The sequence below is a fragment of the Micromys minutus genome (assembly GCF_963924665.1).
Source record: "Micromys minutus genome assembly, chromosome: 5".
In the NCBI taxonomy this organism is placed as follows: Eukaryota; Metazoa; Chordata; class Mammalia; order Rodentia; family Muridae; genus Micromys; species Micromys minutus.
In genome coordinates this window covers 3,979,548-4,002,738 of record NC_137974.1, presented here as the reverse complement: position 1 = coordinate 4,002,738, position 23,191 = coordinate 3,979,548, and the positions used below count along the sequence as shown (strand labels likewise).

The 23,191-nt window shown below is 42.9% G+C and overlaps 1 protein-coding gene across 1 annotated transcript in view; it reads right to left on the bottom strand.

Annotated features, from left to right (window-relative positions):
• The window catches only part of EPSTI1 (epithelial stromal interaction 1), a gene marked incomplete at its 5' end in the record, with an annotated part of 96,576 nt that extends 73,783 nt beyond the window's left edge, over positions 1-22,793 (bottom strand). The window contains 4 exons of the mRNA XM_080917057.1: positions 43-116; positions 2,339-2,422; positions 3,919-3,977; positions 22,615-22,793. Coding sequence (XP_080773183.1) covers positions 43-116; positions 2,339-2,422; positions 3,919-3,977; positions 22,615-22,793 — 396 coding nt within the window. The remainder of the gene's footprint in view (positions 1-42; positions 117-2,338; positions 2,423-3,918; positions 3,978-22,614) is intronic.
• Positions 22,794-23,191: the final 398 nt, after the last annotated feature.

The following is a 23,191-nucleotide window of genomic DNA, read 5'->3' as shown; positions in this document are numbered from 1 at the left end:
AAACTTGTTGACAAAATGAAACTGGAAGAAATGGGTTCTGACCTTTTGCTGGTATTTAGATCGTATCTGCTGAAGCTGTTGTTTCTGCCTGACTTCAGCCTCAGACTGGCTTCCACCTGGTGAAAATAAATAATAAATAAATAAATAAATAAATAAATAAATAAATAAATAAATAAGCATGAAGGTAAAGCAGGAGTGTTAGGCTGCAAGGCCAGCTATTGAGTCCTAGTTGGTGCATGGGAACCAGTGGTGTAACCAGAAGCCAGTCAAACAAACCCCTGGGCATCAGAACCAGCCAGTCATCTTTAAAATTCTCTCTCTAAGAGCTAACCGGTGGGTGGGAGGGTGAGACTTGGGGCTTTCCATCACAAACATTAAAGTTTTCACCTAGCTTGAAACCGTGCCTGAAGGACCACACTAGACATTAAGCAATTCTGCCTTTGCTAAGAATTCTGAACACTACTCCTGCATAAGAACCCTCCAGATTCTTGGCCCTACAGATGCATGTACTCTTTATTACCCACTCATTTCCCCAGTATCTTCATGAGTTCTTTGAGCATTTCATACAGTATGTTTTGTTTGTATTCATCTCCCCTCCCCCAACTCTTCTCAGATCCATTCCTCTTCCCTACCCGACCAACTACACATCCTATTTAGTTTTTAAATCCTTCAAGACCAGTTTGCTGCCCAAATATTCTTGTTTGTGTGTGATCTCTCCCTGGAGGCAACTTATCAATGACTATGTGCTTAGAAAAAACTAATATTCTCTCTCTCTCTCTCTCTCCCTCCCTCCCTCCCTCCTTCCCTCCTCCCTCCTCTTCCTCTCTCTCCCTTTCTCCCTCTCTTCTTCCCCTTCTCCCTCTTCTCTTCACCTTCTCCCTCTCCTCTTCCCCTTCCCCCTCACTCCCCCTCTTTTCTCCCTCTCCCCACCCCCAGGTTGAATGCTGAGGCAGGATGTCTTCCTAAGTTCCACCTCATCTGTGATTGTGTTTGGGAAAGAAAGTTTTCATACCAGGATGACAGAGCTTTAGTGAGAATCACCCTCAGCATGCATTCCTAGGAGCACCAGAGAACCTGAGGAGATCCAAGCCTAAAGGCACACAAGTCTATGGCCAATGGGTCCTCAGGAGCATGTGGCTGATGCTGGCACAGAGCTGGGTGGAAGACTAGCCTTCTGGACAGTGAGACCTTGTCTCTGAAAAGAAAATGGCTGCCTCATGGATATCCTGTGTCCCTGAGTTGGAAGAGAATGGATACAGTGCTGTTGTCTGCAGTTCTAACAAGGATGTCATGAAAGAATATACATCTAAAGTCATCTTGGAGTGAACGAGTCTGGCCAGTACTTAGGACTGAGTGCTAATTACTGGAATGAAACTGTCTCAAAAGACAACAAAGGGGGAAAAAAATCTGTAATTTCTTACCTCACCTCAAAACCATGGGAAAGAGCACTTGAGAAGACCTAGCAAGGAGGACAGGTTTGGACTGTATTCCTCAAGTCTGGTTTACTTGGCTGAAGGTGACATATGTGGAGTTACACTTAGAGTTCTATATCTTTCGTTCATTAAGAGATTTTCTAATTAGCTTCTTTTTACCCTTCTATCTCTAAGACTTCTATGGTGGTACGTGGCTTCTAACTCAAGGTATCTCTGTAATAACTAAAACTGTGCCAAGCCTCTATGCACTAAGCTAAGACTGGTTGTGAAGAGAAAGCAAAACAGGAAGCAAATGACTCCCATTGGGAGTGAGGGTGGGGGTAGGGGTAGGGGTGGAGGCATCCCTCTGAAGGCCTGAAACCACACACAGAAGACCCAGAAAGCCCTTCACCCCAGCAGCACCTGCTCTGCCAACTCAAATGTCCCTCCAGCCCTAGCCTGAAAACCCAAGAGACATCCATCTTTGTACCCACAGCTGGGTCCCCAGCTTACTCTCATTCCGAGGTCCAAACTGACTCGCCCTTCCGTTTCGCCATGTTAGCCTCTAACCCAGCATGTCTATGTTGTGATGCTGGCTTACCCTTGCATCCTGACTAGTGCTGTGACTGGGAATATGCAGCGCCCCAGGTAAGCTCTCTTCAGAGCTGATCATCTAAGAGGCTCTAAATTATTTGCCAATTAAGCCATCATCTGATCCCCACACAACTGTGGCAGATGCGTGTGCTCCTTACATAAAACCAGAGACAGCAATCAACCTGCACATTTGAATATTTCCTGTCAGATGAATTCTGTCTCCAGCAGAAAGAGCTACTATAAACCAAGCCCTTGGAGTAAAGAAAGGCAGGCCTAGCCTGTCTCAGCAGGATTTGCCAATGACCCTGCCTATGGCTCTGTTTGCTACTCACCCAGCCTTTGTGGAATCAAGTGAACTGGTTTTGCCCTGTTCTGTTGTTTCCACCTCTCCAGGTCGGCCAGTTCTTGCTCAGCAACTAACCGGGTGAGAAAGCAAGTCATCAGTTATTAGCATTTGAAAAGTAACCTGGTCCTTCCAAACATCAACACCCAGCAGACAGCACTTAATGAGTTTTCCAGAATGAGATCAGGGAAAAATTGAGCATGAAACGCTGATAACTCCCAACCCTAACAGCCCCCAGTAATGCAGGGCCCACCCCTAGCAGATCCTAAGTGTCCCCACAGAAGGTACAAATTTGAACAACAGCTAAATTCCTACTAACACAAAGAAATATAGTTTTCCCAACACCGACATTCTTAAAACCTCATGAATTATTTCGAAAGCTTTTCTATAGCAAATGTGTACAAAAACTAGAATATTCATGTGTCAATAAGATCTGGGTAAATATACATCTTCAAAGAATTCCGATGCCTAGATTTGCTTTACTTTTAGTGTTTCTCAAACTGGCTGCAACTCTGAGGAGGGGGGCTCTGCCCTGTGCACTTTGGGTCTTGGTATTCTTCATTGCCCAAAGAATGGAGACAGCAGGGGACATCCAGGAGACTTAGTCCTGTTGCTCCAGCTTATAACCTAATCTCACACTTTAGTCCCTGTTAGAAATTTGTACTCAAATTCTGTAAGATGTTGGAACCTTGGGGTTCTGTTGGATAATGTCTATAGTTCCCATAGTCACGGAAGACCACTGTGATTTGCTATGCTGACTCACTGGACCACCCTGGTTGATACCTGTCCAGTGTGGTCCCTTTGGATAACTACTTTCCTAGCTATGCCATCATGGTCTCATTAGTCACCGAATTCCCTACCAATAACCTAAGAAGGGAGGGCACAGAATCCCAGAGCTGGAAACACGGCCGACATGGACAGTCACACATGGTCCTGGGGAACCATGTGAACAGTATCTCCCCTTGCAACTAAAAATTATGCTGCGGCGTTATTTACTGTCCCGCAATTAAACCTGCTACGCATGTCCTCAGTACAAGGAGCACAGCCAGAGATTAAGGTGTAATTATCTAGGGAAAAAGGTGATTATACAGATTGCAGAAGGTCAGATTGTAGAGGGTAGATTGACAGAACAATAAGAATACAGAGGGGAAAATCCATTAAGGAGGGATGGAACATATTTTTAAAAGGTACACATTCCCTCATAATCTTTCTGATAGACAGCTTGTCTGTTTCAAAGGTATTCATAGCACCATTAAGATATCACTACCAACTTACTTGGTATATCAGGGACAAGATCCAAACAATAACAATAGGTGTGAAGTTGTTTAAACCCAAGAAAAAACCCAAAACTTACAGTCGCTCAGCCCATGAGCTCTGCTACTAATGTAGAGAAACAAATTTAGAAGTGCTAACAATAGAATGAATCTTACAAGTGTAATTGTAAAAGATTTTTTTAAAGACCTCAGTAAGACCCCCTAAGTCTCTATAAGTAAGAGAATAAGATTACTTTTAAAACACAATTGTAAAAGGGAGGCGCGTCCTGAGCGCCGGGTGGAACTATGTGCTTACTTCTCTGTGTCTTCTGCCTCCGGCTCTCCTTTGGTGCTATCAAGGTGTATGTCCCTGAGCTGGAATGAAGGGAAACCATGGTTATCTTCGTGACAGGCCCCTGCGGAACCTAAAGCACCAGACCATCTTCCTTCTGATACCACTAGACGCGTGTTGAAGAAGACAGCCTTTCTTACGAGAGTGCTCTGTCTGCTCTCTGCCACCTTCTAATCTAGGTGCAGGACACAAAGCAAAGCCTGGGTGACTAGTTCCTACTGATCTCCATGGGTTGTTTGGGGGAGACTGTCCGTGTAGGGTGTCTCTCCTCTAGGTGGCGCTTGCGAAACTTATTGGAGGCTCACCTTAGGAGAAAAAGAAACACTGGGGCGTCTGGGGTGTTCTTTGTTCATACAAACAAGAGTCCAAGTTATTTGCCGTGCAGCCACATCTTTGTGGCCCGTGTGACTGGCCTTGATCCCTTTGCCTCCTCGATTTCCTGAGGACATAGGCTGAACACAAGTGATCAGGAGCCCAGGGACTTGGCACATGGGAATCAAGAAAGAATTTTTTTTTTTTTTTTAGTTTTATCTTTGTTCTTTCTTTAGAGGGTGCAGTCCAAACATCTGTGTGTTCTTGTGTGGCTCTGTCTGTGTGTGGGTGTGTAAGGAGCTGAGGTCGACACTACGTGCCTTCTGTTTCTGGACACCTTATCATCATCATCATCATCATTTATGGAGATGGGAAGTCTCTCTGAAGCTGTCCTATTTTGACTGGCCTGGCTGAGCAAAGGGCCCCTATCTCTGCCCCTTCCACATCCCTCCCTTGCACCTCTGGGGTTAGAGACACACCGTCGATGCTGGACCTCTCCCCTGGCTGCTGGGAATCCAAAGTCAGGTTTTCTGTGTGCACAGCAAGCATTTTGCCCACTGAGACATCTCCCTGGACCCTTCTTTTTTGTAAGCAAAAATATTCCACACTTAGATACTAGGGTCGCCGAGATGCATAAAACACGGTGAACCTTTAAGGGCAGAGGCAAACTCCATCGGTGTGTATTCCAGCTCGATGGCATGGTGCCTGGCTCACAGTGGCTGCCTGATGAAGTACAGTGTCACAGATCCCGGCTGCGAGCCTGCGCTGGAGTGGCTCTTTCTGAGCCAATGAGTGTGGTCCCGCCAGAGCACCGATACTCCATAAAGCAAAACGATAGGACAGCAGTAGACTGCAGCGTACATAGGGTACAGTTGGGGAGAAAATGCTGTGGATACATGCAGCCAGCTTGTAAATATATGTTTAAACCAGAAACCCTAGATACTCTGCGACGTCTCTCCTGCTCCTTGGATGTACCGTTTCTAAGGGCAAATTAGCAAAGACAGAACAGGAGAGGCCAAAAGTGCTGATTAACTGAAGCCATTTTTCCTTATCTCATTATTTTCTGTTCTGTGAGCCTTCAGCCAGCTTCCTCCTGGACTTTAATTTTAGACTTGTAATGTGAGGTGTGCAACCACCTTTGCATGCAAATGGGGCTGCTGGGCGCCCAATTACCTAAGGCATCTCAGCAGACAGCACATGGGTAGCCCAGCTCTCATACACCATTATGAATGCAGAACTGGGAGGCTGCTGCTGGAAATTAATCCCTTATCTGTTGCATAGTCTTTGATCACCCGGAGAAAGACAGTCTCATTCCTCAGTTGTCACCACTTTATAGGCGCTGGGGGTGCTGCAGTCCTATGAGGAGTATCTGGGAACTTCCACAGGATGCAACGGCGATTCTGCCGAGCCTTAAAGCCGGAGCGCGAGGCACTGGATTTAAAGGCCAACTGTGAAATTGCTGCACCGTTCTCAGGGCTGAGGCTGTGATGCAGAGTCTAGGCTGGATATTTGCCTATGCTGCACATCAACAACTTTTAACCTTTACCATACATCAGAATCTCCTGGAGGGCTTGTTGGCAGGCTTGTTAAAGGGCAGAGTTTCTGATTCAGTGGCTCTTGGGTGAGGCTCAATTACAGGCATTTAAAAAAAAAAAAGGTTCCAGGTTGATGTTTTCAGTGGTTCATCTTCATCATCATCATCTTTACTGGATTTAAAATCTCCGAGGAGAAACGCCTCTGAACCTGGGGCGCTCCCCAGAGGCTGGATTAAAGAGGGATGGCCCGCCCCGAATGTGGATGGAATAAGTGGGGGAACAAGAAAGTATTTAGAGAGCCAGTGTTCATTTCTCTGCTTCCCAAGTGCAGACTCACTCGGTGTGACCACGTGCCTCCCACCAGCCCTTCCTCTTTTAGTTCCTTCTCAAGCACAACAGGAAAAGCGACAAACAGCAGGGCCACACCTGAGAGCCACTCCTGCAGAAGAGTCACACCTCCTGTTGTATTGGTGTTTAGAGCAGGTAGGACCTTTAAGAGAAGTTATAGGCATGGGACACTGCTCTTACAATGGACTAATGCCATTGTCACAGAAGAGCCACCCTCTTGATCTTCTACCTCACCACCTTCCATAGCCAAGGGTGTGTAGCTGCTGATACCATCCTCTTGAAACTTTCTGGCCACCAAATTTGTGAACCAAACGAATCTCTCTTTTTGAAATGCATCACCCTCCTTAGGTATCTTGTTACGGCAACACACAAGCACCAAGAAACTGTCTTGGGATGTTTTGATGAAAAGATAATGTAGGTCTCGAGCGGTGGTGCACACCATTCACCCCAGCACTCGAGAGGCAGAGGCGGCTAATCTCTGTGAGTCCGAGTCCAGCCCACTCTATATACCGAGTCCCAGATCAGCCAGGCTACACAGGGAAGAATGAGAAGCTGGAGACATGGCGAATGAGTGTGCTAAGAATATTTCACAGGGACTTTCCCAAGCCTGTCATTATGCTCATACGAATGACAGAAGAAATTTGGAGGGGGATGTGTTTATTAAACACTGTATATTAGAGTCTCTAGCCTGATCAGGTCTAGCATCTGTCAATCATAGAAGACACGAGACTCGTGGGTCAGAGACAAACACTACTCATTGCACAGAAGACAGTGTAACCTCATAGGACTATTTCCATCTCTCTCCCTCCCTGGTCCACATACGAGGAACTGTCCTGGAACAGGGCTGCATCCTACCATACACACCGTAAACAGGAAAAGAGGGAAGAGGTGGCTATAGCCCCGGAAGCAAAGGGTTTTAATCAAAAGCGTTTTAGCCTAACACAGACAGTGGTCCTGGTAATACGAGTTTTATGTGAGAGGATGCCTTAGCAATATTTTATTGACTGAAAATGCCAAACTGAAAACATCATAATATAAGAAAGCACTGCCAAGTGATTTAGTTTTTATCTCTCCCTTTCGCCGTGGGAAGAGACGCTTAAGTCCCCGGCTCTGCTTTTAGTTTTTAATATTGCGTGGCAGAGTGCACAGCCCTGAAAGATCAAAAATACTCATCTCTTCCCTCTGAACTTTTTTTGACATGAATAGCAAGTATAATTTATTAATGTTCTCAGCCAATTAGTTTCCACCCACAGCAGACCTTCGCTATTTAGCTCTGTGGCAACTCCGTCACCAAGTGGACTCGGGAGCTGCAGACCCAACAAACTTAATCGACCTAGATTTAGCATTCTGGTCATTTCCTAATGAAGCAACATGCAAACTGCTGAGACAAATGTATATTTTTGAAAATGGGCTTCCTTAATTACCTCATTGAAATTTAATGAAATATCTGTTAGGAAAGCTGTGTCCAATTTCCAACAGCACACTTCCAGGGGACAGAGGTGGACCTAGGAAACAACAGTCTAAGGCAAAGACAAAGGTCTTTTCTATGCCATTTTTAAAGGGGGGGGGGGAGGCTCAGCAAGTAAAAGTGCTTGCCGTGCAAGCATTGGAGTGTGAGTTCAGATCCCCAGAATCTGTGTAAAAAGCCCAGAGGGGTAACCCTGGTGTGTGGGGACGTGTGGACAAGCAGATCCCTAGAGTTTGCTAGGCAGCCAGCCAGCCAATCAGTGAGCCCCAGGTTCAGCTACAGAGCCTGTCTCAAAACACAGATGGAGAAGCAACTGAAGACTATATTCGGCCCTTGGCCTCCACATGCACACAACACACACATACATACACAAACACACACACACACACACATTCTCTCTCACACACAGGCACATATACACATACTAAAGAAAATGTTTTGAGGAAAAGGATGGGCTAGCCATGTTTCCATTGTAGGACTCTAGGACAGTTACACAGGGGTTTCTCTCATGCACACTTTTGAGCCATTTTCACGGCATCCCATCCATAAACACTCTGTGAAAAACTGCTGTGTGCAAGCTGTGAAAAATATATTGCCCAGCAAAGATGCTACATACATATATCCCCTGGAGTGTACAGGCTGTACCCGGTGTAATTTAAATTTCTAATTAAGACCAGCATTGGGGTGATTGGAAAAACAAAGTGTACTAGATAGCAGACGTTCAGGAAGGGAAAGCTGAGTGACTTACAGACAGCTTCAAACTGAATAATACATGTGTGAAGTTTATGCCCTTAGCAAAACCTGCCTAGATGCTGTAATGAAGAGTAGGGACTTAAAAGGCTGACTCAAGATGGACGTGCAAAGAAACTCCTCTTCAGAGCAAGACTAGAGGCTCGTCTTCCCCACGGTGGCATCCAATGAACAAAAAATGTGTGAAAGAAAGCTCTGAATGTGCAAACAGGCAGCAGGGGGCTGGGTGGGGAGGATATAAAAAAACCATTCACTCCATACCAAGATGCTCCTTTCTTGGCTCATTAACTAATGTCCACTCTTCAGTGAGTTCTGTCCTGTTTTAATAAAGTTTTATTTCTCTTCCAAGTCTAAATTGATAAGCATTTGCCTCCATCTCTGGCAGCTGCTGGGATTATCCTCTAACCCGTACCATCTCTTTCTCTTAAACTCTAAAACATTGCCCTTGATCTTCCTTTGGAGTCCCTTTCTAATTTCTTTTATTGAGACTAAGAACCGCAAACGTGAACCTCAGTTTCCCTAGTGACTGCTTTTTTTTTTTTTTTTTTTTTTTTTTAGTAGTTCAAGGAAACTTTAATTTCAGAAACAATTAGCAGTTGGGAGAATGCCTGGGAGAAGAAAGGCACCCAGCAGTTTTATGGGATTCCATGTTGGTTTTGTTACATGGTCTTCAGTGTGAAAATGCTAAGCTTAAAGTTTTCACCCTCTATTTTACAGTTGTATTTTGTGTGTGGGTGTCATGCTTGTGTGCTGTGTATATGCAGTTCCTGCAAAGACCAGAAGAGGGCGTCAGACGAGCTGCCACTTAAGTACTGGGAATTGAACCCAGCTTTTCTGGAAGGGCAGCCAAGGCTCTTAACCACTGAGGTATCTCTCCACACCATGAAGCTTAGTATTTTTAACCAATATAACTGGATGTTTTCGAGGCCCTTATGTTGTTAGAGTTCCTTTACAAACAATCTAAATTCTCATGCCGAGAACCAAACCAGATAGTGCTGGCTAGAACACCCTTGACCCCGTGGCGCTCCACTAACCCTGATCCAGCATTCCACACTTTGGTCTGGGTGAACTCACAAAAATTATTTCAACAGTATCTCCCCGCTGGCTTCTGTTGGAAAGGAGAAAGAGAACACACTAGGTAAAAAGAAGCAAGAGCCCAGGAAAGAAAACCTTTGTGCACATTAGAAAAAGGACAGGTACGCATGCACATAAATTCATGGCCCAGGCGTCCTGTGTCTTGATGAGATATGACCAGTTTACACAGATTAGAAAAACACACCCTACCAGAGATTCATGGCTTGATACATAGTTTATGCCTGTATTACTAATTTAACTGAGGGAAGACAGGCAGCTGAAATGCACAGCTCCAGAGTGTGGACAAGAAATGTTATGGCGCTTCAGTTAAAATTCCACACAATAAACACTAACATACAGAAAAAGAGAAAGCTATCACCAACAATTAACACTAAAGATACACAAAGAATATCCATGAAAAAATTACCATAGAGAACTGCCATCTTTGAGATGGGAACCAGTTGATAGGTAAATTTATAAAATGTATCAAAGTGCTCCCTCAGGGGGGGAAAATAGAAGAAATTTGTGTTTTCAGACTGTGTGTCAGGTGTGAAATTTTGATGACTATTGCAAGTTAATAAACTAGCCTGTGGGTCAGAGACGAAAGACTTCAGTCCTCTAAACACAGCCCACCATACGATCAGCAGCTACTTCACACCAGTTCTGACACTAGGTCTGATGAGGGCAGGGTGCTGAGTGCCGGACACCTGGCATGTTTGCCTTGCAGCTAAGAAACATCATACTTAGGGTTTCGTTTGATTGTGTGTGTGTTTTCTGATCCGGGTCTCAGGATGCAGCTCAGCCTGGCTCTGGTCTCTCCATTTCGATGCCACAGCCTCTACAGAGCTTGGGTTTCAGGTATATGACACCATACCCAACTAATCTACCATTATTCCAGTGGCTGGTAAACAATCTGGTCGTCGTCTTAGAAAGAGAATATCCATCTCCCAAGGCTGCAGTCAGACAGGCATCCCGAGAAGCAGCTAGGTTAGCTGGCCACAGGAGTGTGTGAGTGAATTCTCAGGTGCTCCGGATGCTGAACACCAGCCTCAGACTTCGACACTGGCTAAGAAAGATAGTAAGATTTCCCCCTCAAGACAATGACAGGAACAGAAAATGAGAATCTGAAGTAAACGTTTAAAGAGAGCAAGCATCTGGGCAAAGACTATCTTCTAAAGATTAAGTCAGCGGAACAGATCGACAGTGACCGCACAGCTTTTGCAGGTCAAATAGACCATGCCTTTTCTCCCTGAAAGGGTCAAGATTAGAGTTGATGCTCAAAGGTCTAAGCACTCTGCCTGCCCTCTAACTACAAAGCTATCACATTACTGCTGACCTAGGACCACCCGGGTCAAGCCTCACACCACTACTCCCTAACTAACAACTTTGAGCAAACTATTTAGTTGCTCATTTTCCCCCCCATTTTAAAAATGGGGACAATTATCCACTTCCTAGGTAGAAAATGCTTCAGATAATTTGAGTCCAAAAACATAGCCAAGCAGGTGAAACATGTTTTCCACATAAGCTTCACTTCCAGAGTTTGATTCCTGTAATCCATAGTGGAAGAAGAAAACTACCAAAAGTATCCCTGACCTCAGAACACAAGCCATGTGTGTACCACACTACACACATACAAGAGTAGTAAATTTAACTTAAGAAAAATAACATCAGAAAGTAACAGAAGTTGGAGAAGGAGCCTAGTTGTTAAGACTGTTCTTTCCTCTTGCTGAGGATCTGAGTTCAGCTCTCAGCACCCACATGCAGTGGCTCCCAACTGCCTGGAACTCCAGCTCCAGAGGATCTTGTGTCCTCTTCTGTCTTTCACAGGTGCCCACACACATGTGATGTGATATATACACATATGTGTGTGTATACACATAGATAAAAATTAAAAGAGAGCAACGCTATTCTACTATAATTGCTAAGCTTTCCTACCAGCCCTAGTTTGCGCCTTTGGGCATCTTGTAGGAAAAATAAAGCTTTACTTTAGAATGCCCATGTGAAGGAGCCATTTTGTAGACAGTATTATTGATATATATGATATATGAAGGCTGCTTTTCAGTACAAGACCCCCCACTCATTACTAGTCCATCCCTTTCTCATGCTATGAATTAATCCCTGTCTGCATCTTTTTTCATAAACATAGTTTGTCTACATTCTTTTCATACTCATGATTCTGGTCCTTCACTCTAATATCTACGCTAGAGTTTCTTGATCCTTTTCCATGTGTCCCAGGAGGACTGAGACCCATTGCATGAGACTAAATGGTATATGGGAAAGATAACTTTAAAAAATCAGTAAATGTTGTAACCATGCAAGTGGCAGCATAGTTCTGAGCCTAGGCTTTGCTCCTTAATCTACTGAAATAAAACATACCTACAATAAACTGCAAAACCTTAAGAACATAGCTCTGTGAAACAATCTGCCTTTAAGTCCTCTGGGTTCCAAAGAGAAAAGGAAACAAGAAGCAGAGAAACAAAACAAGCTTTAGGATGTTACCAAGAAGTATTATTTTCAAATTCTTTAGAAGCCTTGGGCTGGGGTGGGTACTCAGCTCCAGGGCACAACGTTTGTCCAGTACATCCTCACAGTGCACACACACAGAGAAGGCCACGTTACTCAGACAAAGACCATCAGTTCACTCTCCCCTTGTAGTCTTCTGAACTTCACAGTTATTTCTCTCTCCAAACCACGTGGTATATACTCCCTAAACACTCTAGCACGTACCTCCAAGAGGGGAAAAAGACATTATCCTAGTCACACATAAAAACATCACCATACCCAAGGAATTTTCCTAATTATATTCACATTTCAAATTTTTCATTTAATTCTTTCCTGTTTTCACCTTATCCTGGAATCAGTCGAAAATTTCACAGGTCTCCGCAGACTGTTAATCTAGGACAATTTACTTGACTTTCTCCTTTTCGTGATTCATACCCTTAAGAAGTCTGAGTATAATGTCTTATAGAATATTTCATGATCTGGAGGTAGGGGGATTTTTAAAGAAAGGATTAATGCCAGTGCTTGAGAGGCAGAGGCAGAAGAATCTTGGTTCAAGGAGTTTGCAGACAGCCTGGATTAGATAAAACCCTATCTCAAAAAAGGCACAAAAAAAAAAAAAAAATTAAGAAAGAAAAATGATTCATCACCATCTCCTAACAGTAGAACTAACGGGTACAATTGGTCTGCCCTTGCCTTTCTTTGTTTCTTCCTTCCTTCCTTTCTCCCTTTCTTTACAAGATGTCTTCCTACTAACATAGTCCAGACTGGACTTTAGTGATCCCCCTGCCTCAGTGTTCTAACTGCTAAGATGTGTGCCACCATACCCTGCTGTACCCCTTGGATTTTAATGATAGAAAATCTTGACTTTTTCTACATTTCTTTAATAGATTGTTCTTTAATCGTCACATTTGGAGGGAAAACCACAAACCTTTCAGAACAAAGGAGCTGTCACAGCTGATTTTCTGATAAAGAACAAACCTTCCTAAGCAGTATGTTCCTTTTGATTATTTTTTTTCCTCCCAAGCTTTTGTCTCAGATCCAAATACATTCTGAATAGATGCAATTAACCTTAACAATATCCATAACCTCACGGCACTCTCCTGACTTTGAAGTGAGTCACCTCACTGTGTAATTGAGCTAAGTTTCATTTTCTTCTCATTTCTGCAACCCTTCTACTGATTATTACAGGTATTATGCATTTTCGGGCTCTCGTCATCCCGTTGATTTATTGTTTCACTGTTGCAGCTGTCAAAGGCTTTTTGAAAAATGTCCATTCATTTTTGATGATACTGTATTTGAACAAAAAAAAAAAAGATTGCTCCCCAAGACTTGGCAGATCACAAATGCATACCACATCAAGAAGCAGGGGCTAGCACACACACACAAACACAAAAAAAGTTGAAAATTTATTCTAACAGGACTGTAATTTATACCTTTCTTTATAAACAGGAAGGTAAATTTGATCTAATCAAACTAAAAACTAAAAATGTCTTTCTTTCCATCCCATCTGACGAACGCCTCTGCACTGAACTGTGCTTTTCAGACTGTAGGTGGTACCCACTAGTGCTTTATGGAATCATGCAATGAGTTTGTTTTATGGAAAATGGAGACTGGAGTGATTACTTAGTGGGTAAGAGCAGCTGTTCTGCCATCATGAGGACCTCAGTTCAAATCCCCAACACATATGTGAGAAGCTAGGCATAGCTGCTTTGTGTGTTTGTGATCCCAGTGTTATGGAGACAGAGGTAGGCGGAGCCACAGAGCTCACTGGCTACCTTGCCTAGGCAAAAATGTAAATGTAATTCAGCGAGAGGTCCTACCTCAGAGTAGAAAGGTAGGGAGTAATAGAGGAACACACCCAGCGTCCTCTATTCTGGCTAACCCATGTATATGCATGCACGGGCACACTCACATGTATGTACCACACACACACACAAAAGAATAGAAAATGTCAGTGTCACATGTGATGAGAATTATTTTGTGAAATTTCTTTTCTGTTGTATATATCTTCCTCATACATACTGATGAAGTGGAAGTATCTGGTTTCTTTAAAAACTCAGCTGTGTCAAGTGATGTTTCCCTGCAAGTTGTCTTGTGAGAGGGTATGAGATTATTACTGAAGCAGACACTTGAAAGGGGACGGGATGTTTAAAAAGAATATAAATAGAACCCCACAGACCGTGAAAGGGCACGTTTGCATTGCAGCACTATGAAACACGTTGCTGTTCTTCACTGGTGTTTGCTGTTCTCCACTGGTGTTTGCTGGTCTTCGCTTGTCTTGACTTTGTAGAGAGAAACAAGCCAAAGAATTCTTGGTATTCTGGCTGACTCTGGCCACTTCTACAGTGATCGGGATGATTTGCAGGGGTCTTGCAGGTTCTGCTGGATTGGGCTACCGCTACTGATTGAAGTTTGGTGTTTGTTATTGAACTGGACTGCTGGTATCCTGACAAGGAAGAGTGGAATTGCCCTAAAGAACTACTTCTAAGCAGTCTATTACCCCATTTTCTATAAACCTTCTTTCTCCTCTCCCTCTGGTCAGTGGGCTAGATGGGAGGTTGAGACATTTAAGAACCCTAAATAAAGTAGGTTGAGAAAAATCTAAGCCTACATACTGAAACATGTTCTAGGTCATATCATCAAACAAATCCTTCAATGTAGGCTTTGATCAAAAATCATCATGTACTTAAGGTTGCTTAGAGACAGTGACAACAAGCTACCTAACAGGGGGCAACAAATCTGTATAGCATCTGTAGAAAACATCACAGAAAAGGAGATTCATGCACACACACTTACCTAAGTCAGTTAGAAAATAACTTAGAAATAGTGATAGGAGTCTAGGTTCATTTTTTCCAAAATATGACACCTTGACATTTGAGAAGATAGAAGCAGGAAGATCTGTCTTTCCCTACTCCTAAAAGCAGACCATGATGGGCTTCTCTAACATGTAGAAGATAAATGAAAGGGCCTCCTTTGTTTCATGGATTATTAGTTCCTAACCCTTTTCAACCAATCACATAGCTGCAAACTTTTCATCCTCCTTAAAAACCTATGGATAAAAAATAATATGTGTGATTATCTACAAAATGTCTTTTACAAAGACATGCTTTGGGCACTTGGTACCCAGCTTTTAGCAGTATTTTGTTTTTAAATTTTGATTTTAGATGTTTAGTTTTTATTTTATGTGCATGTTGCCTTTATATAGGTATGTGCACCATACAAATGCCTGATGCCCTTGGACGTCAGCAGAGGATATAAGATCCTCTAGAGCTGTTGTAGCTGATGGTTATGAGCCATGATGTAGATACTAAAAACTGAAGCTAGGTTCTCTCCCAGAGCAACAAGTGCCCTAGACTGCTATGCCATCTCTCTACCCACTTGTGGTACTGTTTTATAGTGTGTAAAATCTTTAAGAGATGGGGCCTGGCTGGTAGCAGTGTAGTTCTTGTGGGAAACTTTTTAAAGTTATGAACACTTCTGTTCCAATTCCAGCTTTGTTTCTTGATTTGTTTTTACTTGTTTGTGGTTTTTGTTTGTTTTTTGTTTTCTGTCCTCTCTGTGGTCACATTGTTCCAAGCCTCCAGCATAAACTCTACTCACCATGAAACTGTCCCATCAAGAAGACATTCCAAATGTTATCCCCTTTCCCAGTTTCCCCTCCAGAAAACCCCTATCCCATCCTCCCTCCTCCTGCTTCTGTGAGGGTGCTCCCCCTCTGACCCACCCACTCCTTCCCGCCTCCCCACCCCGGCATTCCCCTACACTGGGGCATCGAGCCTTCACAGACCTTCCTTAAGTTGCTTTCGTCAAGCAATTTTCGTGGTAAGGAGAACAGTTATCAATATACATTTCCCTGTATCTTTGTGTCATCCTTTCTAAAGGCTCCTGTGTTACATATAACTTACGAAATACTTCTTTCTTCTTGTTAAACTGACTTTCTTATGGATATCTCTACTATTAACCAAAGGTTAGGTGGCTAAAGAAATTGTTTCTCCCAGCAAAGCTGTGAGAAAGCAAACACATTACTGCTTTTATATAAGTACTCTCTTTGACCTACTATATTTTTTTAATGTAAACATAAAACAATAAATACACAGGTGGTTTTGATGTCACTTCCTCCCACAGCACCTGAGCAGATTCTACTTTGGTAGAAAGTCCTAGGTTTGAGTTCTGACTTGAAAAAGCAATGGAAATTTGGGAAATTTAATCTTTCAAGACTCTCCTCATCTGTCATGTGGTAAAGTGTTTATTTTGAAGATAAAATTCAATAACGTTCATGTTCCTCTAAGTACAAGATCAAAATGCATAGTTTGGCATTTAAAGTACTTTATTTTTCTATTTGTTTTTTTTTTTTTTTTTTTTTTTTTTTTTCTGGTGACACTGGCTTGCCCTTACTGCTTTGTATACACTAGAAGAGTTCTCTACCGCTGACTTAGTGGTAGAGAACTTTCCTAGTGCACATGAGCAACCCACCTGATTGTTATTTTGGTGCTTGTTTATTTTGTTTTTGCGATTATATTGAAGGGTACTCAGCTTATTTGGGGCCATAACTGATCTGCAATTGTGCTACCGCAATCTTGCAATGCTCTCACACATTTATCATGCCAAGGGTAAGCTATGTAAGCAGAGCTTAACTAATTAGTTTGCTATTAGAATTTGGTAGTTGTTGAGGTACCTACCCAGCTCACTGAACTGCATCATTATCATTAGGAGTTAAACACTAGCTATTATGTTACAAACTTTCTAACTGTTTATAGGCCTTGTCTGGGAGTTGAGTTAAATAATCCCCTAATGAATAACCATTTATATTGAGCCATTGGAAAGATTGCTCATTAAGACAACCATTGAACTCTTCCAGTGTAGTATTATTTCATAACATTAAGAGAAAATTCTGCACCAGCCAGTCCTCCATCTCCAGGAAGAATAAACCCAATGCTTTCATGCCATTTAGCATTTACCGGCAAAAACTTATTCTCTTTTAATCATAGGGAGACAGGAAATTGAAATCTGGAGCACTGTAGTGGAGAGGAAATAGTAAATTGGTTTTTATAGGCTCTAATAACTACCACTGTGTTGCTTGAAAGCTGGGGTAGTGGAGCATGTCTGTAATCTAGCTGAGGCAAAATGATCACATGTTCAAAGCCAGTGTGGGCTACATAATGAGTTCAGGGTATTGTGGGATACCTGAGAAGATTCTGTCTTGAAAAGCCAAAACAAGCAAGCAAACAAGGAAGAAAAAAAAAAGCAAGTAAACCTCATATTTTGTATTTTTCCATCACTGTGAGTATTAGTGTTGGTTACTTTTCTACTGTCGTGATAAAACACCATGACCAAGGCAATGTATAAAAGCAAACATTTGAGATTCATAGGCCAGAGGTTAGTAGAGTCCCAGGCCATGGCTGCAGTGAGCACGTCAGCAGGCAGGCAGGGGCAGCACTGAAGCAGTAGCCGAGAGCTACTATGTGAGAGGCATCAACCATGAGCCAAAGACAGAGGCTAACTGGAATGGTATGGAACTTTTATACCGTAATGCCCACCCATAGTGACACACCTCCTCCAATAAGGCCACACCTCCTAATCCTTTTCAAACAGTTCCACAGACTGGAAATAAGTGTTCAAACATATGAGTCTATAGGGTCCTTTTCATACAAACCGCCAGAGTTTTATTTGGCTCCTAGTTCAAGGGTGAAGTCCATCATAGCAGGGAAACCAAGGCAGCAGGGACAGCTGATATTGCATTCAGTCAGGAAGACAAAAGTAGTGCATACTGACTAGACTCAGCTAGCTTCCTCCTCTTTATGCAACCCTCTACCCAAGGCCAGGGTATATGATGCTACCCTCCTTTAGGGTGAGTCTTCACTCCTCAATTAGCCTAATCAAAATAATTATCCACAGGCATTCCCAGAGGCTAATCTAATCCTCCCATGTCTAACTGCTGGCTTGTCTCCTAAATAATTTCAAGTCCTGTCAAGTTGACAATCTCATCATCATAACCTACAAAACAAACATATATACACATACAGTTCATTCTCCCATAGGTCTCAGTTTAAATAACCTATCTTGGGAAATATTTTCCTGCACTGAAAACTAGCTCAGACACTGGCTTTCCTTTATAGCAGGCACAGAGATTTATTTGTATGATGATTGCAGAAGTATCTATCCCATCAGATAGATTTTCAAAAATCCTTATGAAGTTTGCTAAGTAGATCATCATTCCCATATTTTGAAAATATCCAGAACTAGAGATCCTGTGTGACTGTCAGGTTGTTAGTATGTGTGATGCACTGTTGACACAGTAAGTGCTTCCTAAGTATTTGCTGTTATTGCTGCTCAATCTTTAAATCTCTGTAGAACTCCATGTACAGCAGACCACAGATGTGTTTCGGTAAGCCAGATTTCTGTATAAATTATGTTAAAGTTAACTGCTGTATGGTAAAGTTCTGTATGATAGATCCTTTTTCAGAATGTCTTTTTACTTTTCCTTAGACAGCATCAAGCTTTTAACACCAACACAGACAAGAACCTATTGCCCACAATTGGGTATCATCAGGCTAGAAACATGTCCTTCTAATATCCATATAGACGTGCGTAAGATTTGCTTAGAAGCAGGCAAAATAAAAAAACAGAGAACAAAAAAAATTGCTTTGGAATACAAGTTTATGTAAGATTTTTTTTTCTCTTTAAATCTGTGTGAATAGTTTGTAATAGTTGGGGACAAGGTACACTGCACCGGGTAAAAATAACTATAAAAGCCAATGTGAAACAGTAGACACTTGTAATAACTGAAATCCAAATGCAGTTTAAAAAAAAAAAAAAAGTTACCCCACCTGGCAGTCTGTCTCAGAGTAAAAATCACTGATATTAAGGAGTTTCATAGTTTTTTTTACTTGTTGTCTTAGTTACTTTTCTATTGCTCTAATAAAGACCATGACCAAAAGGAGCTTGAGGGGGCAGCAGTTATTTTGATATGTTCATGTCACAGTCCTATCACCAAAGGACATGGAGGGCAGGAACTCAAGGAAGAAACTTGGGGTCAGGAACTGAAGCAAGAGGCCATCAAGAAACTTGACCCATGGCTTGCTCAGCCTCTTGTCACACCCAAAGCCACCGGCCCAGGAGTGAGAGCACCCGCAGTGGCCTGGCCCTTCATACATCAATCATCAATCAAGAAATTAGCCACAGGCTTGCCTGCAGGCTGACTTGTGGGCATTTTCTCATTTGAGGTTTTCTCTTCCCAAATGACTCTATTTTTTTTTTTTTTTTGTCAAGTTGACACACAAAATTCCCAAAACATTGACTTTCTGTCAACTTTATATGCAAACACATCACTGTTAAGCCAAAACCTTTCTTCTTGTCCCCAAGATGCCATTAATATCAATATCACAATATACAACATATTCCAAATTTTAAAAGTCCTACAAGCATTACAAATTCAAGCACTTTAGATTCTAAAATGCCCAGTCTCTCTAAAATATCTAAGGAGTCTCTGAAACACCAAAGTCTCTCTAAAATTCCAGTCTTTCTAAAACTCAAATGTCTCTTTCAAATTCCAAAATCTCTGTGAAATTCCAAACTCTGTTAGATGTGAATTCTTATGAAGTTAAAAAAAAAAAAAGTAAGAAAAATTATACAATCTCTTAAATATAAGAAGGAAGAATCAGAGCCCAGTCATAGTCAGATCAAAGCAAGCCCAAAGTTCAATGGTATTAAAAGTTCAATGTTTGGCTTCTGACCCCACTCACGACCCTCCAGACTGCACGGGGTCTGGCCAGCCAGCTCCAGTTGTGGGCTCATCCTCTGTAGCACACACAGCTTGTCTCCTAGGCTACGACTGGCTCCGTTCTGTAGCTGCTGCTGTCCTTGGCAGTCAGTCATCCTCTGGCACCGGCTTCTCCAAAATGCTAGGGGATCCACTGAAACTGAGCTGCACCTTCACCAACAACCTCTCCTGGGCTCTCTTCAGAGACCCAAACCCTGCCACCTCGTTTCATGCCTCAGCTTCTCTCCAAAGTGCCCACAGCAATAAATACCCCATGGCCTGATACCAACCTCTGTCTTAACTTTCTGTTGCTGTGATAAGACACCATAAGCAAAAGCAGCAGCTCAGGGAGGAAAGGATATATTTCATCTTACAGTTCTCAGTTCATACTCTATCACCAAAGGAAGTCAAGGCTGGACTTCAAGGCTGGAACATGGAAGCAGAAGCTGATGCAGGATCCATAAAGTAGTGCTGGAATTCGGACTTCTCCTGGCTTGCTAGGCCTGCTTTCTCATAGCACTTGGGAGCAGGAGTAATACAACCCTCAGTGAGCTCAGCCCTCCCACGCTACTCTTTAGTCAAGAAAATGGACCACAGGCTTGCCACGGGCCAGTCAGGTGGGAGCATTTTCTCAATTCTGAAAGGACTTAGGTTATGTCAAATTGGCACAAAACTATCAGAACACTTGTGTATTTTACTTGGTAAAAAGGTATTTTTTTTTTTACCAAGTCAACGTTTTCTCAGTCTGAGGGTGATCGTATCATCATCAATAAGTGGATGTTAAATGAAGTCACGGCTGTCAGCTTCCAACAGTTACTGAATACTGGCTTAAAGGATGGATTAGATTATGTCACCTTGAGTAATGAGAAAACAGAGGCATGTAGTAGCTAACCATGTTATTCAGCAAGCAAGTAACCAGAGAATCAGAACTTGAACTCATCCACTAGGCATCAAAGTCCATGATTGTGTCCCCCACTTTGGATCCATTGCCCAAAACAAACTAATAGAAGAACGTTGCCCACAAATGAGCTTAAAGTTAATTTTACCACACACTTGAACTATTAAAACACTTAGCATCCTTTCTTATTTTCCATCTTACACACACACACTCACACATACATACACACACATATACACACACTCACATACACATGCACACACATACACACACATACACACAAGCACATACACTCATAACACACACATACTCACACATACACACACATACACACACACTCACACATACACACACTCACACACACACAAACACATACACTCATAACATACATACACACACTCACACACACACATACACACACTCACACACACACAAACACATACACTCATAACACACATACATACACACACTCATACATGCACACACATACACACACACATACACACACTCACACATGTACACACATACACACTCACACTTACACATATGCACACACATACACATACATACACACACACACAAACACACACCCTCTAAATTCTCTCCCCCAGATAAGTAAGACCTTCCTGATTTTTTGCTGTTGCTTTCACTGAGATGTCACTTATCACTCCCACAAGCCCCTTTGCCTACCAGTTTAATTAAGGAAGCAACTCAGAAAGTTGGCATGGTAAATACAGAGTGGTCCAAACACTCAGGTGTTAAACACCCAAAGAGAAAACATTCTCTAACATTGCCAACGATCACCAACTCACATGAAACAACTGAATTTTTTCAAGAAATTCTCTAATTGTCTAACAGCGAACTGTTCCTTTCTGAGGGATTTGGTCCAGCAAGATGCTGTAGAAATTAACATCAAACAGAAGACAGAGGGATACAATACAATTGCTTAGTGCTTACAAGATGATAGGAGTATACAGAGAAGCGCTTATATCTAAGTAGATGCTTTCTAATAAAAGGATTTTTTATCATTAACTACTCATAAAGTGTGAGACCAGCTTATAGACAAGTGACTTGGAATTAATGAACTTTTATTATGGCAAGATGCCAGTTATTCTGAGGGGAATTCCACAGTCTCTGGTTGATTTTCTGACCATCTGCCCCATCTAAGGCTAACCACACTGAACGGTATTATAACCTCGGTGCCTTCAGAAACGTGGGGATGGAAGAAACATCAGTGCTAGTATGTATCGGTTATAAGGTTATGTAACTGCTCCTTAGCAACCAGCATTTGTCTTCCCTGCAACAAAGAAGTCGCTGCAAAGCAGGAAACTAAAAATAAAACCATCTGTACAGTTGTAATTCACAGAGGCAGCACTTCAAACCACGGTGCTGAGTGAAAAAGAGCCCATCTTCCCCCCACCCCACCACCCCCCCCCCAGCAAGGAGAGGGTCGCTGACACTCTACATACAATAGTTTCAGGAAGCCATCATCAGTCCTGAAACCACAGCTCAAGAACGAACGCCTCCTATGTGTTCCTGCTTAACATGCATTCCGACCTTGGGAGCCTGGGGTCCTCACTCCCAGCTGTACTGGTGGAAACTTTAAGGTAGACCACGAGAGAACTTCCAGATAGCTGTAAGGCTATCTGGACCCTTCCTGCCTTTACTCTGGCTGGCATGTTGGTCCCATTTAGAACCCCCCTTTCTCTAATAAAGGAAAACTTTCATAAAGAATAAAAAGCCCAGGTTGCATACATCCGTCTTTTAATGCTGGTTACAAGAATCAGTGGACTGGGCGTAAGAGTATGCTATAAAAGTCTGCAAACTGTCAGGTGCAAGGCATAATAAATCAATTCCCAGGTGATTTAAAAGAGGCAAATGATCTATAACTCTTTCAAAATCCCTGTTATTAAGCCTCTGTGATTTCAAACTCCAAAGACCAGGAAGGTACCTGGTGCATGATTATGTTTGGGGTCAAGGCTTCCTTCTACCAAGGCAGCTTGCAAACCCTTACCTCGTCTGGTCAGCATGCCCCTGCCTCTCCATCTTAGGGCCCCTGGGAGCTGGCACCTCCAAACTCTGTCTCCGGTTTTGCTGCAGACCCAGCTCCCTGCTCTGCCCAGCTCCTGCGTGGTCCCGGGAGATGGAAGAAGAGTCCAAGCCTGAGCCCACCACCCTACTGCGGGTGTACATGGTCCACAGTCTGTGGAGTCCTGGCCACAGCCTTCAAGGGATGGATGCTGCTGGTACGGGCTTCTAGGAGGCTCGAGGAAAGGGTTCTGAGGAGCAAGAAGAGCGGTTTTAACAGCTGAGTTTCGATTTCTCTTTAACCAACCCCTGGGTTCAGGAACCGCAGGGAACTTAACTCATTCATTCTCTGCCCAGGCGCCGTCGGACTTCCTCACAGGTTCCCTTCCTGGCCTGAGTCTGCCTTAAACAAGGCTGAAGAACCCAGCTGCGGGGCTCAGGGCATCACAGCCACTGCCGAGAGCACCAAGGACCATGAAGGTGAGCCTCGGAGCAGCTTCTCAGCTGGGGCAAAATAACCAGAATCCCGGAAATACTTCTGGAGCTTACTGGGTGTCCCTGAT